This window comes from Talpa occidentalis, unplaced genomic scaffold (assembly GCF_014898055.3).
Source record: "Talpa occidentalis isolate TD23 unplaced genomic scaffold, MPIMG_talOcc4v2.1 talOcc4.10, whole genome shotgun sequence".
Lineage (NCBI taxonomy): Eukaryota > Metazoa > Chordata > Mammalia > Eulipotyphla > Talpidae > Talpa > Talpa occidentalis.
The window spans coordinates 29938315-29950815 of record NW_023600993.1 but is presented as its reverse complement, the minus strand read 5'-3'; the positions used below and the strand labels follow the sequence as shown (position 1 = coordinate 29950815).

At 38.2% G+C, this 12501-nt stretch overlaps 1 protein-coding gene across 4 annotated transcripts in view; it reads left to right on the top strand.

Moving 5' to 3' along the window:
• The window catches only part of ULK4 (unc-51 like kinase 4), a 378716-nt gene that overhangs the window by 14303 nt on the left and 351912 nt on the right, over positions 1–12501 (top strand). For 3 of the 4 annotated variants that reach the window (XM_054693291.1, XM_037526797.2, XM_037526790.2), the window contains exons 6-12: positions 662–763; positions 1861–1944; positions 3528–3603; positions 6960–7052; positions 8989–9107; positions 9262–9331; positions 10281–10383. In XM_054693291.1, coding sequence (XP_054549266.1) covers positions 662–763; positions 1861–1944; positions 3528–3603; positions 6960–7052; positions 8989–9107; positions 9262–9331; positions 10281–10383 — 647 coding nt within the window. The remainder of the gene's footprint in view (positions 1–661; positions 764–1860; positions 1945–3527; positions 3604–6959; positions 7053–8988; positions 9108–9261; positions 9332–10280; positions 10384–12501) is intronic. The other variant, XM_037526793.2, reaches the window with a different exon arrangement.

Below are 12501 nucleotides of genomic sequence, written 5' to 3'. Positions count from 1 at the left end.
AACTTCGTGAAAAGTCTGTGTGGTGTACCTAGTGCTGTTTGCTGAATGTTTTCTGTTCTCCTCCTGGATACCCAGTAGGATTGCATCGTCCACCTGGCCAAAGCTAGGGGTGTGGGAGCAGAGGGGATGTCCCCACCTTGAGGCGGGTACTTGAAGAGCCAGCGTGCAATCTGCTACGTTCTTTGCACTACCTTGGCGCCTGAAGAACTGTGTGCTGAGATGGGGCCTCCATCAGTCACTCTTTGAGTATTTGTGAGGCTCGTAGCTCACAGGGGCCCGTGGTTGATGTGTGGTTTGAGCAATAAGTCTTTGTTTTGAAGTCAGTGGGAATTTGGGGTTGTCAGTGTTGCATAACTTAACCTATTCTAGTCACGGTTTGATAGTTTCTTTTTCTTTGGACTATTTACATCATTAAGGAATATACTTAACAGTGCCATACCTCTAACTCAAGTGGATTTCCGAAATGTTTATATTCTTGTATATTCTTCAAGATGGAACCTAAAAATTAGAAAATATTTTGATATATGAATTAAGCACAAGTGGTAGTCACGTGCATGTATTCCTCGTGTCTTCTCCCCCTCGCCAGGTCTCTTTTAGGTAAATTTGTGGTGGGGAATGGTGTAAATGCCTGATGAAGCTGCTCTTTATACTTTATTTTCAGGGTCTCTTACATATACAGCACCAGAAATTGTGAAGGGCACTGACTTCTCCGTCACCAGTGACCTCTGGTCTTTGGGCTGTCTGCTTTATGAAATGTTTTCAGGTGATTGCTTTCTGCTTCACTTTAAAATTAGAGCTGCATGTGTGTGTGCACTACACTCAGACACAGGCACACACAGAAGTTAAATCTTTAGTTTGCAATGATTTTACCTGTAAGATGTAAAAAAAGTTAGTTTTTCTAAATTTTTTATTTATACACCAATTTTGACTGAGCTGCTTGGTGGCTAGGCATATGCAGACTCCTAGGAACTTTTTCACGTGACAGTCATCCAGAATGTTGAAATGTCCCTCACAATTTAAAAACTATGTTTACGAGTACAAATTCTAGTAAATGTACCTGCAACTATGAGTTATTCAGATATGTCCAGTGGCCCTGCACCTCTACTTTTTAGGATGATAAATCTTGAATTACAGAAATATAGAAATATTTAAACAGGAGAGGGAAGTAGATGGGGTATTGGCACAGGTGGTCTGGTGGAAGGTGAATGGAACATGTGTACATATAGAGGCCCAAACATGTAGCTCCCAAGTAAAAATAAAAATAATAGAAGTTCCATGCAATCCAGTTGCTCCATTTATGGATATTGACCCACAAAATACAGAACCACTAATTTGAAGAGGTATATGCACCCCCATGTTTATTATGGTATTATTTATAATAGCCAAGTGACAGAAATAATCTAAGTGCCCAATGATTGATGAACAGATAAAGAAGATATTGTCTATATACAAAAAGGATTATTACTCAGAGAGATACAAATTTATATATGTGTATATATACATATTATATATATGTATTGTATTTTTATATATATATATAAATATAATAGATGAAAACCTGCCATTTGCAACGACAGGAAGGACCTAGAGGGTGCTATGCTAAGTGAGAAAGTGACAGAAAAAGAGAAACAGTATGATTTCACTCATCTGTGGTATATAGAGAAAACAAATAGGTGGGCTAAATAAAAATTTTAAACAGTGTGCCTGGTATATATCAGAAAACCAGTAGGTATTGCTCTCTCTATATATATTTTTTCCCCTGTAAGTTGTATAATCCCAAGCTATTGTAGTAAGACTTGTTTAGAATTACTGGTGATAGCAAACCATTGTTTAATTTTGCAAGCTTTTATGTGATTTCAGGAAAACCTCCATTTTTCTCAGAAAGTGTTTCAGAATTAATTCAAAAGATTTTTTATGAAGATCCTTTGCCACCTATTCCCAAAGGTAGGATTTATCATTATATATGCAATTAATTCATATTTTACATTAAATGTGCATTTTTAATCCAAAGTCTATTTTGTGTTGATTCATACACCCCCCCCAAATTTATATTTTATGAGTACTCTCTGACATTTTTAGAAATGTTAGCATCCCCTTTGCCATTTATTTTTTTTAGAAAGCGATATAGAAAGTAGTCACTACTAGTAGTTGCCCTCATTTAAAAACACAAATTATTTTGTGCTTCTGTATCAAAAGGTCTGGTTTAAAAATTGAACAAATTCAAATGTTTGTTTATTTTTTTGGTATGGTGTACCATTTAATTTGTACTCATGTCCCATGTAACTATTTCTATTTAGTATTTGAATAGGACCAAATCCGGCATTGCTCAGTCCTAGTCTTAATGAGAGTGCTAGCCTGGTAAGTTTTAAAGTTTAAGGAACTAGCTATAGTGTTTAAGGAACTAGTTATAGTGTTTTATAGTACTGGACCTTAATCACACAAATTGTGAATAATATAACAATCCAGTGTTGACAGTTTTAAGGGAAGAGAAGAAAAGCAAAAGAAGGCACATAGTAAAGCATTTCGTTGTGTGCCACAAGAAGAGTGATCTTAAGACTCACAAATGAAAATAGGATTTTATAAAAAAAAGAATGTGTTTTTGAAAGAAAAAAATCAGAAGTAATCAGTGGAAGAAATACAATGTTTTCAATATTTCAAGGACCCTAGGTGAAAGAAAAACATGACATTTTAAGAATAGTCTATATTTTTCCAAACAAAACAAAAAACTTTCTTCTTCTTTGATCACTTTGTCTCAGTTTCTGCAGAAATCATTTGTTCCTATTTCCTGTAATGATGAATTTGGATTACTTTTTTTTGCTGTGTTTTCTCCTGTAAGTTAACATTTTTATGCAGGGAAGAGAAATCTGAAAATGAAGATTCAATGTCCATTCAGGATACTGCTGGTTCATTATCTCATAGGGTCTTCGTCAGACCAAGGCCACAGTGCCTGTAGCACCATCTGATTTAATTCTTTGTCTCCGGGGTGCTGTGTGATGTCTTTTGTGATTGTCTTTGAGGCCACTACTCTTCAGAGACCTGATGAATTGGCCACTGCATGTATCTAGCTAACTTAAAGGGATAAAACATTTGGAGATTAGGGGAATTGGATAGTAGCTTAATATTGTGTTGTTTTTTATTTCCCTGTTAAAAATCTTCAAAAATAAGAGAAACTACAAGTTTTCTAATAACAGTGTGTTATAAAGCAAAGTTGGTCAAGTTCAGACTGCCTCAGAAAATGACATATAATTAATAATTAAAGACAAGTGTCAGGCTGGTGATCCTTGCTGAGGTTATTCAATAAAGAGAAAATTTAGAGGTTAGTCAGAACTTAGTTTTTAGGTTTATGTTTTTATATTTGTGCTCTCTCCTGTCACCCTCCTCCCCATTAAATGGAGGCTGTCATTGTTATTCATGGATTCAATGTTCTCTTAAAAATAATTTATGTACTTAAAATACTATTACTTTAAATGTTGATGTTGGGTATGTAGTCACTTACCACTTTTTTCTTTTTGGAAATTTGTGTGTAGATTCTTCTTTTCCTAAAGCTTCTTCAGATTTCATTAATTTGCTTCATGGTTTACTTCAAAAAGATCCTCAGAAAAGGTATGTATGGGCCCTCCCCCGTAGCGCAGAGGGTTGAGCGCGGTGCTGTGAAGCTGTCTGCAGCCTCTGCAGCATGGGTTTGATTCCCGGCCTGCCAGGGAGATACCCACATGGTGCAGCAGACCTCTCCTGTCTCACCCGCTGCTCCCCTCAACAGTGTACTTCGGTCTATCTGCCTGTTCTGCTCCTGCTCTGTCTCTGGTGAATTCTCTCATCCTCCCGAGCCTCTGACCTGTACCCCAGTTCTTGTATAAATAAATAAATCTTTAAAAAAAATGTATGTATGCATGGTATTTTAATAGTGAGTTAATAATGGCATCAATTAATGAGTTAATTTTAATGCGTGGGTAGTGGAATCTTTTTTTCCTTTCATGTACTTCTAAAATAGTACTATTCTTAATACACAAAGACCTATTCAAATAACCCCCTCTTTTTTCAGAAAAAAAAAATTGAGTTTACATTAGTGGTGTATGTTCTTTCTATTTGCAGGTATTTTTAATCATGAGGAATTTTCAAAGTCAGTTTCTCTTTTACTGTATGAAATAGTTGCCTACTAGTTTGACAGGTTTTCTGGTAACTCCTAAATCCAAGCAGTGTATTATTTTTTCATTGCGGATTTCAAGCTGTTGTCTTATGATACTGTCAAAATAGTTAACCATTATTTTAATGTGATGAGTTTTTATGATAATCTGTCATAATTGGTGGGGACACCAAGTAAGAGAATAGGAGGCGCAGTGTGAACTTTCTGCATTGCAGTGGTTGCAGAGAGTTAGAAATTGCATGATGGGGTAGAGGAGGAAGAAGCGGCATATGGGCAGAGAGGGATCCTTACCGGGGAGATAAGGAGAGCTGTTTTCTAGTTCTGGTTCTATTAGGTAACTGGGCTTTGTAGGGCACATCTTTGGGGTCTCTGCTTCAGGGTGTGAAATGAAGAATAGATTCCGTGTAGCATATAAAATAGTGCATTCCCTGTCTTCATTAAATATAATAAAAAAACTGCAGTAGGAAATGCTGATTCTCATGTAAGTTACAGAACAAAGCTCCTGTGCTTACAATAGAATGCTTTTAGGATTCGTGTTCATTTGGTGGGCAGTCTTCCATGCATTTTTTGAAAAGAAATGTTTTATCTACATTTCCATAGATTTATATCCCTGGGTATGAACATTTTTATATAAACAGTACCTCTCTATAACCTACTTTTCGCTCGCTCTATATCTACTTAGTCATTTTTTTAAATGGATGAAGTACTGTAACAGGGTGGTCCCCAGGAAAGGGAGAGGTTCTAGGTTCCCTGCCCCACCCAAGGGAGGGTGGAGCTGAGCAGGGAGAGAAGAAGCTGCAGAGGAGACTGAGAAAGGAAGCAGGATGGAGCCAAAAGGAGACCTGGAGGAGGCACATGGAGCCTAGAGACTCGTGAAGAAACTTCGCTTGCCTTTTGGTCGTGGACTGGGTGACACAGATGTGGGTGAGACCCGTGGGGAGGTGTCGATGGCAGCTTTTATCTTGATTTTGATTTTGCTCTTTTCCTTCTGGGCTTGTCTGGTTGTTTCTGACCCTTTTCTGTGGGTCCCCGCTGGAAGATGCTTTAGACTTGTGGCAGGTTTTGGGGCCTTGCTCTGGGCCAATCCCATTTGGATGGAGTTTTACCCACGAGGGGACGGGTAACTTTGGGTGCTTGATTTAGAAACTAGATTCTTTGCCTTACCTGTATTGTTTCCTAATTGTATTAAAGTTCCTTCCCATTAAAGTATCATGTTTTGTGTTAATGCGGCAGATGGCAGAACCCTATTTAGAATAGGCAGGTTTGCAGGATTTGGGCTGCCCCTCTCCCTGCCCTGTAACAGTACCATCGTTTTACATTCTTGGCAATATTTTGACAAGATGGGATTCTTCCCTCAGGTGTGGTCACCATATCTGCTTAGTCATTTTGAATGTACATGGGGTAATACATGGGGTAACTAACATGTAATAGTAATAACTATTTAGAGTGCTTCTTGATTTAGAATATTCTAAACATTGCTATAGCAAATATCCTGTGATACATTTCTGTTGTCATTGACTTGGGCAGTTACCTCCTTGGGATAAATTTCTCAAAGTGCAATTGCTGGCCAAAGACTAAGAACAGGAATAAAGTTTGAGTATTCGCTGCTTACCTAGGGACATGTGTTGGTTTATGCTTACAGCAGCTTTAGAAAACTCCTTCCCGCCCATTATTACTACTGTGGGCTTTGTTGGTCTTGTAAATTTTTGTCAGTCTGATGGATGAAAAAGAAATATCACTTTATTGGCAATTCTTATTTCTCCATAAGTGAGTTTTAAGAACCTTTGACATAAAATATCTTTTTCACATATCTCTATTTTAAAATAACTCTATGCTTTCCTTTATCATTTGTGTTTTAATTTTGTTTGAAGCAGCTTTCATTTTAATAAAGGAATCTTGAATAATAAAATATAAATTATTTCCCTTAAACTTTCAAAAACCAAGGGGAATATAGCGTTGCATACTCTTGGTAATGAAATGAATGTTTTGAAAGTGCAGCTGGATTTTAGATACAGCCTAAAGTCATTTCAGCGTGGGTGAACTGGCTAGATAACATTTTGATTCCTAAACAGAGGGGTGACTGTACACATATAAGGCATGAAGTTGATATTCTTGTTTATATCTTAGTGCCTTCTAACAGTGAAGCTACAAAAGTGAAATGTGTGGAACAGAACAATTTACCCTATCCCGGGAATGAAAACATGATAGAATTATGGGCTGATAGTATCTGATAGGCTTACTGAAAGTTCTAAGTCATTTGTAGACTTGATAAACTGTTTTGAGACCCTGAAGTGTTTTCATCAGGCTCCACGGAGTGGCCCCTGTGACCTTTGATCTTTGATTGCCAGACTCATTGTGTGCCATTAGGCTTCTTAATTATTTCTTCTGATGCTTTTGTCTGAGAGATTAATTGCATATAAAGTGAAAGATTAGCATGTGAAACAATTTCAGAGGTACATTCATATGGAGATTTTTTTTTAAAGAGCTGGGGTACAGGCCAGAGATGGGGGGCAGGGAGGGGGTGCGAGAGGATTCAACAGAGGTAGTAGGGAATAGAACAGGCAGATTGACCAAAGTGCACTGCTGAAGGGAGCAGCAGGTGAGTCAGAAGAGGTCTGCTGCACCATGTGGGTTGCTTCCTGGCTGGCCGGGGATTGAACTTGTGCTGCAGAGGCTGCAGATGGCTTCATAGTGCAGCGCTTAACCCCTTGTGTCACCAGGAAGGCCCCTGGGGATATTTTTAAATGTAAAATCTGATACATGTAATGGTGGTAGTCATGTTAAAATAGAATTTTAATGTTTTTGTTTTATGAAGACTAACTTGGACGGGCCTACTGCAGCATTCATTTTGGAAGGATGCTTTCACTAGAGAAGATCAGGACTTGAGCACCGAGGATTCCAGCGTCAGGTACTATAAACTTTTCATTATGTAAGGGGCAAGGCTACTGAACACTCATTGCCATTACTGTTGTAAGGATGCAGCAACAATTTCTCTGCTTTCAGGGTAGGAGGAAATCAAGCATTTGTTTAATTAAGGGTTGCTTAGAAGTCATGACATTTTGTGTTCTGGATTTTGCTCATTTTCTGGTCAGTTGATTATCATATGGAAGTCATTAGTCCTGTTCACCAAATATAACTGGCTTCCCATCTGGAGAACACAGAGTAGAATCTCATTTTCCCCTTTAAAGTTAAGTGTGGAAATGTGATGTGTGTTATTCCTGGATAGAAACTTGAAGAGCCAATGTGTGTTTTGCCACATTCCTTCCTCCTGCCGAGGTAACTGGGAAGAAATGTCGAGATGGAATTGGCATCCCCCAGCGAGTACCGTCAGCACAGTCATCTGCAGCTCTCTGCCATGACTCTGTGCACGATAAGATGCAAAGCTGGAAGATGCTACCCCACTAGAATTTGTGGGCTTATGTTATCAAAGCATAACCTAGATTATCCCAACTAGTATACTTCATTTTTATTATTATAAAAATCTTCTTAGCCCAGCACACTTACAAAGGTGTGATGGCATTTGGAAAAGGACAAGGTAGGAGGTAGCTGAATAGAGGAAAAGTTGTGGTAATTAACTCCCCCCCACACCCCACTCATTCAGTGGTAAATGTGGAACCAAGCATAAGTATTCTTAGCCATTGCTTTGTCATTTTGTGTGTAACTGCCATTTTAGAATTTTAGGTAAATGGTTATCTCATTTTCACTTTTTAACCTTGGCAAATTCAGTGGACTGGATCAAGAAGTCTGAATGCTATTTAAGTTCCCCTCCCAAACTTGAGTTTCTGTGTCCCAGTAAGCTTCAACTGTGTTCTCTGCATTGTATCAGTCTCCATGGGACTGAAAACTGAGCTCTGCTCTGTCAGTGTCAGCCCTTAGTTGTCATCTTCCTTTTTAATTTTAATTTGTATGTCATATTTTTTCAGACATTGCCCTTGCTAGGACTCTTCCAGTCACATAGAGAATCAGGAGTGATGAAAGAGAACTCATGCCTGTTTTCTGATTTTGGGATAGAAGTGTTCAGCCTTGCCCCACGAAGTGTTTCATAGCTGCCCTTTTCCAATTCGAATGAAAATTGAGTCTTGTCAAAAGCCTTTTTGTGTCAATTGATAGAACCTTGTGGTTTTCCTCCTTTATACTCCTGCGTGCAATGAACTCATTCTGTTCATTGTTTTTCAAGTGTTGTACCAGCTTTGCATTCCCCTTTGCATTCCCTTAGTCTTGGTTTATTCAAGTCTTTATGTTTGGGCTGGATGCCCTGTGGTCAGGTGGTGGGAATTGGAGAGAAAACGAGAGAGCAGAGCAGCAGGGTTTTGCCTCACGTTCTTGGGTTCATGGCTGTTTGATCAGAGAAGAGGATTCCCCTCCCTCAGAGTTTTGGGCACTGGCCAGCAGCTGCTGCTGTCCCCACCCACCCTACAGTATAACCTGAGCTAAAGCAAGTCAAAAGGGAAAAACATCTAGGGGATTCCCCTTACCTGCTCTGTCTTCTTGGGTTCCCTTTCCTTAACCTTGGAACAGAAATGGCAGACTTGTCTGTACTCACTGCCTTTGAGTTCATGCCAGGCAATGTGGAAACTTATTGCTGCTGGCGTGCTGGTATTTTGGATTCTGCTTCCTTTCCCTAGTCTGTGCAATGTCCTTTAATTTTCAGAGACCAGGTCTGTAGACACTGTCTCGCCCATAGTAAGTCCCTTTTCAGTTTTTCAAGGATAAGCTAGTTTCTTAACTAGGTGGCTTTGCCAAATGTTGCATGGATTTATTTTTTCCAACTTCTTGTTCTACACAAACAACTCTAGAGAGTTCCAAAGTAAGTCTGGTTGTATTGACTTTCTTCTGTTAAACAGCAGGAAGGCGATGGAGTATTCTGAGCCACAAGGTTCCAAGGGGCTTTCAAGGAACCCTCAGCGCGCACAAGCACAGGTGGAGAAGAGCGGCCAGCGACTCAGTCGCTCCTTCAGACTGGGTGAGCTTGCATGAGAACATGCTCCTGCTGCTTAGGATATGGGTTCTGAGAGTTCCTCATTTGTGATCTCTTTCTTCTTCAGCCGCTGCCTGTGTTATGTCCAGCTCATGCTAGTTTTGTTCCTTATGGATAATGTTTTACTTTCTTGCCACAGAAAATCCATCTGACTTGCGGCCTAAGAGCACTACTGAGGGCCAGTTGAATGAGTCCATGTTTCTTCTCAGGTATGCAAAATGGCAAAACTGTGAGGAATCCATGGGAGAGGAAAGTAAAATTTTCTTAAAATGTGTGTTGTCCTGGTCCCAAGCCATGTTACTCAGCTATAAAGGACAGGGATATGAATTCCAGTTTTACTTTCCACTGTCAAAGTTACCATTAAGTGTGGCTGGTGAAACATACATTAAAATTTTTTTTGACCAAACCAAATTATCTTTCCTACTTACAAGGATGGCACTTTGACTTGAAATAGAATTGAGTTTAAAATTTCAGAAGTCCAGCTTCTATATTTGGATACAGAAAGAAAAGAACAGGTTATATTTAATTTTCTTTTAAATTGTGAGCTTAAGCAATGTTTGTACTCATTGAGATAATTAAAATGTCAGGATAGTGTCAAAGTGTTAAGACCAATGTATTTAACAATTTTTGTAATATTTAGATATTTATAGTTTTGGTCTTCTAGGAAAATAGTTTTATTTAATGATATAGAGCTAATAAATTTGAACTACAGTTTCCTGATTTGTTTTACTCACATTTAAATGTATTTAAAATTTATATATATCTCAGGTATTTTAAATTCAGCTTTTAATTTTTTTTTTTTTACAATATCTGATAATAGCTAAGTGCTTATTTAGTAAATGAAGAAAGACATAAGTGAGAGAGGTGGGAATCCTGATATTTGCAAATTTGAAGGACTTCATTAAAAAAGCTCTGATGATCTGATTGGAAGGAAATCTTAAAAAATTCTAAATCAGAGAGCCAGGAGTAGTAATAGAAGGACCCATAGGGTCTGGCCACCATTTACAAATGTAGGAGAATTCATTAAAAATCTTTGCAGATTATAACTTATTACTTATCTTTGCTACCATTTCTCACAACATGTGCATTATCCCAGAGAAAGTAAACAGAATAAAGTTTCTGATACCTGAATAATGTTCACTGGTGTTCATTTTTCAGCTCTCGTCCTACCCCAAGAACTAGTACCACAATGGGATTAAGCCCTGGTGAGGATCTGACTCAAAATTCACCTCAGAAGACATCTCCTCCTCCTCTGATCAAGGTGAGCTGAGAAGGCCTTTTTTTCCATACACAAAACATAGAGGCTCAGAATAGTAATTGCAAGTGGTTCTCTGAGCTATGTTCAAAATTACAAAATTTACCTCCTAATTATCATTGATTTTTCTACTCCCTCAAGAGTTGCTTCATAGTTTTTTCCTTTTTTGCCAGCACTGTTATGAGGTATAACTAACATACATACCATAAAATGTGCTCATTTAAAAAAGTACAATTCAGGTCCTCCCCGGTGGTGTAGCAGGTTGAGTGCATAGCTGTGAGGCTGTCCATAGCCTCTGTAGCGTAGGTTCGATTCCCGACTGGCCAGGGAGAAACCCACATGGCGGGGCCGACCTCTCCTGTCTTGCCTGCTGCTCTCCTCAGTAGTGTCTTCGATCTGTCTGCCTGTTCTGCTTCCTGCTCTGTCTCTGGTGAATTCTCTCACCTTCCTGCGCCTCTGGCCTGTACCCCAGCTCTTGTATAAATAAACAAATCTTAAAAAAAAAAAAATCGTGGTAAAAGATTTAAAAAAAAAAAAACAATTCACAGGCTTCTAAAATAGTTATACAGTTGCCACAGCAATTTTGGAACACTCATCAGCCCACAGAGGGACTGTTTAAGTCTCTCCTGTTCTCCCCAATTTTTCTGCCCTCTCCCCTGAGGCAACCACTAATCTACCTTCTGTTTTTATATAAGTTTGCCACTTTGGACATTTAATATGAATGGAATAATCCATTCTGTGATCTTCTGTGACTGGCTTTTTTCACTTAACATGTTTTAAATTTTTTCCAAATTGTAGCACATATCAATACTATATTACCTTTTATTGCCAGATCATATTGCCTTGTATATACCACATTTAATTTTTCTGTTCACCAGTGGATGGATATTTGAGATCTTTCTACCTTTTAGCTGTTATGAAGACTGCTACTATGAACATTTGCGTACATGTTTCTGAGGGCATATTTTTTAGTTTCTCTTTACATACACAGGCGTGAAACTGCTGAGTCACTTGGTAAGTCCAAGTTTAACCGTTTGAAGAACTGCCAAACCATTTTTCAGAGCAGCTGTATCATTTTGCATTATCGCATTGAATGGGATTCCAACTTTTATATATCCTCACCAAAATTTAATGTCTTTCTTTTTTAAATTGTGGTAAAATATATATTACATAAAATTTATCATTTTTAAACCATTTTTAAACATACAGTTCAGTGGCGTGAGGCTCATTTACATTGTTTTACAACCATCACCACTGTTCTCTGGGGACTTTATCATCCCAAACTGAAACCCTGTATCTACTCAACAATAGCTGTCTGTTTTCCCCTGCCCCTAATCCCTGCGGTCATGATTTTACTTTCTGCTTCTATGAATTTCCTGGTCACCTCATAAAAATGGAACCATGCAATATTTGTCCTTGCATGTCTGCCTTATTCTACTTAGTATCATGTCTTCAGGTTCATCCACCTGTGTCAGAATTTCCTTCCTTTTTTAAGGCTGAGTGATACTCCATTGTGTGTATACACTCATTTATTCATTCATCCTCTGGTGGACAGATGGTTGCTTTAACTTTTTGACTATTGTGAATAATGCTGCATTATCTCTTTTTTGATTCTAGTTATCCTCATGAGTGTGAAATTATATCTTGTGATTTTGATTTACATTTCTCACATGGTCGAGGATGTAGGGCATCTCTCTGTATGCTTATTAGCCATTTGTTTATTTTTGGAAGAGTCTATTCAAATTCTTTGCCCATTTTTTTTGGGTATTCTCATTATGTTTTAGATATGATTTATAACCATTTTCTTCCATTCTGTGGCTTGTCTATTTTCTTCACAGTGTCCTTTTAAGCACAAAAGCTTTTAATATGGTACATAGTAACTATTATTGTGTGAGTTTGTGCTTTTGGTGAAATGAATAAGAAATCATTGCTTCCTCCAAGGTCAAAAGGCTTATGCTTATGCTTAGCTCTCACATTTAGGTCTGTGATCTATTTTGAATTAGTTTTTATGTATGGCTTGAGATAGGGGGACCAGCTTCATTATTTAGCATCTGAGTATCTAGATGTCTCAGCACCATTTGTTGAAAAGATAATTCTTTTTTCCATTTGATTGTCTTTTGACTG